Source organism: Trachurus japonicus, unplaced genomic scaffold (assembly GCF_045865225.1).
Source record: "Trachurus japonicus isolate A0001 unplaced genomic scaffold, Traja_1.0 AP030974.1".
Taxonomy (NCBI): domain Eukaryota; kingdom Metazoa; phylum Chordata; class Actinopteri; order Carangiformes; family Carangidae; genus Trachurus; species Trachurus japonicus.
The window spans coordinates 25034-28952 of record NW_028221107.1 but is presented as its reverse complement, the minus strand read 5'-3'; the positions used below and the strand labels follow the sequence as shown (position 1 = coordinate 28952).

The window sequence follows — 3919 nt, the reverse complement described above, 5'->3', positions numbered from 1 at the left end:
ATCGACGTCCGTCGTAAGCTCTTGAATGAAATTAACAACACGATCCAAAGCGGTGTATCCCTTGCGCCAAAACAGACTACATGACTTCAGACACAACATAACGACAATGTCCTTATAATGAAGTCCCAGGTCAAAATATAAACAAACTAACTCCTGAACTGTCATTTTCATACATGCAAATGCAATAGGCTTTTTTCAGGTGCGCACGAGAGAACTTTCAGGTGCGCACCCGAAACGTTTGATTTTTTTCTCCCCCATGTTCCTTTAGGGGCTCTGTAAAAAAATACCACAACTACACCACAAACACAAACCTACTGTATGTCACAGCAAACACGCAGATTATTTACAGATTCCAGTGTCAGTGAATACTCAAACAACTATAATAATATAATAATAATAATAATTCAAAACATTAAAATGTCCTCGTGAGTCTTTATTATGAGATGCTGAAAGTGCTTGTTTCATCATCTGTCACATTGAACCTCTTCATGTTTTGCCCGTGGCTCACGTCCTCGTGCTCCGTGACCGGCTCGTTGCTCTCGTGCGATGAATCCTTGACCATGCCGTAGTACATCGGGACGTTGTACTCGACGGCCACCTTCTCCTTTTGCCGCCAGTTGCACTTGCAGAGCTTTTTGAAGGCCACGCGAAACTTCTGAGACATGAGGTTGTAGACGATGGGGTTGATGGCACTGTTGGTGTAGATGCACATGCGGCAGAAGAGCAGGAACCAGGTGTTGTGGTACGGCGGGTCCACCAGGGAGTTGACCACCACCAGGGTTCGGTAAGGCATCCAGAGCAAGGCGAAGAGCACGACCACCACGGCCAGCATCTTCGTTATCTGTCGACGGGAGGAGGAAGGAAACGAGGGACAAGAGAGTGATGTAATTATGTGATGAACAGTGATGAATCTGGAACAACTCGGTGTGGTAGAGAGAGACCAATGATCTCTACAGCATTTCTACAGACAATTGGGTGACAACATTTAGCATCATGTTGCAGCAGTCACAAACAGGCAGACTCTCGGATTCGGCCTCACGTTTGGTCCTTTTATTCCCGTCTCACAACTGCTGCGCTATCCACCTTTTTCCAAACGTCAAAAACGTAAGCCTGTTTTGCCGGTTTTGCTCTTCCGGTGGAATTTTATGTTTACGTTTCCATGGTTTCGGTAGTCGCAGTAAATGCATGGATTTCTTTTTTTTTTTTTCAATGAAAATCTGCAAAACGCATGGATCATTACACCAGCTTTTAACAGTGGATATCACAAAAATTGACATCCGTGTTAAAAGCCAGCGTTAATAGATCCGTGCGTTTACCGCAACTATGACAACGACTGAAAACCATGGAAACGGAAACGTACAATTCTACCAAACCGGCAAAACTGGCTTCCGGTTTTGACCATAGATGATGTTCGGAAACTTGTGGATAATGTTACTTGCTCGTTTCCGTCTCTAAAACTACTGCGTTACAATGTTTCTTTCTCTTTTCCGACTCTCCGTCTCACAGGAACTACCATAGCAACAAGAAAAGAACTCTGGTAACCATGACAATTACACGCGCTACCTGTTGGTTAAGATTCTCTTCCCAACTGCTTTTAACTCACAGAATCAGTTTAACCGTGTTTATGAATACATTAAAAGGAAATTATGGGGTCCCTTCTAACATCAATGGGTCTCTCACAATCACAACATTTTTTCAATATTTGTCACAAGGCTAAAATGGCAACTTCTATCTTTACTACTTCCCAAACTATATCATAGGCCGCAGGTTACTATAAAATAACTTAAAAGTTTCATTAAACCACAGTATGAGGCAACATTTAGCCTAAACAAAAAGGAAGCTGCACATTTTTTGGTTTTAAAATATTGTTCATAGTCTCTGTATGCAAATGTTGGGTTGTCAGTGTGGAAAGTAATAAAACTGATGAACAAATACAAAAAAAAACAACTTTAGCTTAGTTTAGCTATATTAACATCTATAATGTAGGCTACTGTGTTCACCAGTTCAGCAGTTGAACTGATCTAACCAGTTTACAATGAACGTGAACGTTGCTCACGTTTTATGACAGTTTTACGACACAATTTGCCAATTTGCACTATTAGCAAGTAGGCTACCACTGAGGTTGTTAAGAAATGTATTACTTGTTAAACTTTTTATCTGATATTGTTAGATGAAAACTCACCAAAGATTATGTTGAGACATTTGCTACTCAAAATGACAAATGACAGCACTAGAGGAAAGATCATAAGGATTCGGCCTCTGGGGATCATGACTGTCTGTACAAAAGCTACCTTTGGAATAATTTATAAAATCCCTTTTTTCTCTTACAGATAAAAACTTCTAAAATGAATGTCTCCAGTATCTACCTGTTTCCTTGCAGAGACTGCGCCCTTGTTGGCCTTGTTGGTGCTGCTGGAGTGGCCGTGATGGACCGAGCCGCCTCCCGCTCTGTCGTTGAGATGCGACGGCAGCGGACTCATGAACAGGATCCTGGCGATGAGTCCGTAGAGCACGGTGGCGACGATGAGCGGGATCACGTAAAACAGAGTGAAGTCCAGGAAGTAGATGGGCATGTAGAGGCTCCTGGAGACCCGGTAGCCGCAGGTGACCACCACCCCGTTGGCGTAGACGGTTTCGTCGATGTCCACCAAGAAGAACCACATGATGCAGTAGAGCGAGGTGAAGATCCAGACGCCGGCGATGATCCTCTTGGCCCGGGACACGGTGCAGATGAACTGCGCCTTTATGGAGTGGCAGATGGCGATGTAGCGCTCGATGGTGAAGGCCGTGATGGAGCAGGACGACACGTTGATGCCGAGGTACTGGAGGTAGGTGATGCACAGACATCCGGTGTAGCCGTAAATCCAGAAGGCCACGACGTCGGAGATGTTGGGCAGCCCCGCGGCCAGCAGCACGATGAGGTCGGCGACGGCCAGACTGACCAGGTAGCAGTTGGTGGGCGTCACCATGTGCTTGGTTCGCAGCACCACCAGCACCACCATGATGTTCCCAGCGATCCCGACCCCGCAGATGAGCATCGTCAGGAATATCGTGATGACCTGCTCCCCGAGAGGCTTCATGGGCATCTGCGTCAGGTTCAACACCTTGGTGACGTCTTGGAAAACGGTCGTGTTGTTGTTCTCCATCGTGAGGTTTATCTCCACGGACACAAGATAAAGAGTCCTAAAGACAGAGATGCAAATATTAAAGATAGTGTCAGAAAGACTTTTATTTTAATTAGCAGGCTACATGAAAACTGAAACTCCCTCCAACATCCCAAAATATAAAGTCCTGAGTTCGAGATTATAAAGGAAAGGGATACTTCACCCAAAAACGATAATTCACCAATCATCTACTCACCGTCATGCCAAGGAAGGGTTTGGAGAACTTTCAGAGTCATCAAAACGCTTTAGGAGTTCCAGGGGGGGTCCGGCTGGCAACGGGTTTTCATATAATGGCAGCGGACAGAGTTCACTTTTGAATCGTCCGAAACACACACTATGAAACATCCAGATGCCTCCATACTGCTCGTCTGTACTGACCCAAGTGTCCTGAAGCCGCCACATGAAGAAGTTGTTCAGAAAAAACTAATGTGATCTGTGTTTTTAGCCTTGTTGTAGTAGTAGCTCCCAGTGGCTGCGCGCGAGATACGCTAGATATCCTGCGAGATGTTGTTCCGTGTTTACATCACACATCCAATGGTTTACAACGACGAACGAACAACTCACAGCAAAATTCACGCATATGCACAAACATCACCAGAGCCACTGGGAGCTATAGCTACAACAAGGATAAAAACAGAGATCAAATACATTTTTTTCCCAACAACTTCTTCATGTGGCGGCTTCAGGACACTTGGGTCAGTAAGACGAGCATGAGGTATCTGGGTGTTTCATAGTGTATGTTTTGGACGATTCAA

General features: G+C 44.9%; 1 protein-coding gene across 1 annotated transcript; it reads right to left on the bottom strand.

Annotated features, from left to right (window-relative positions):
* Positions 1 to 286: 286 nt before the first annotated feature.
* On the bottom strand, positions 287 to 3146 carry LOC146959874 (thyrotropin-releasing hormone receptor-like). Its single transcript, XM_085772822.1, has 2 exons — positions 2367 to 3146; positions 287 to 841 (listed from the first exon to the last, which is right to left on the bottom strand). Exons 1-2 carry the CDS (start codon positions 3144 to 3146, stop codon positions 437 to 439), a joined length of 1185 nt encoding a protein of 394 aa, XP_085628948.1. The 3' UTR covers positions 287 to 436.
* Positions 3147 to 3919: the final 773 nt, after the last annotated feature.

Bases quoted from the DNA above. Each gene is read 5' to 3' on its own strand.
- LOC146959874 (XM_085772822.1), bottom strand. From the start codon at position 3,146: ATGGAGAACAACAACACGACCGTTTTCCAAGACGTCACCAAGGTGTTG. The intron at 842-2,366 runs GTAGATACTGGA...TCCCGTCGACAG, and splicing joins CAGTCTCTGCAAGGAAACAG to ATAACGAAGATGCTGGCCGT.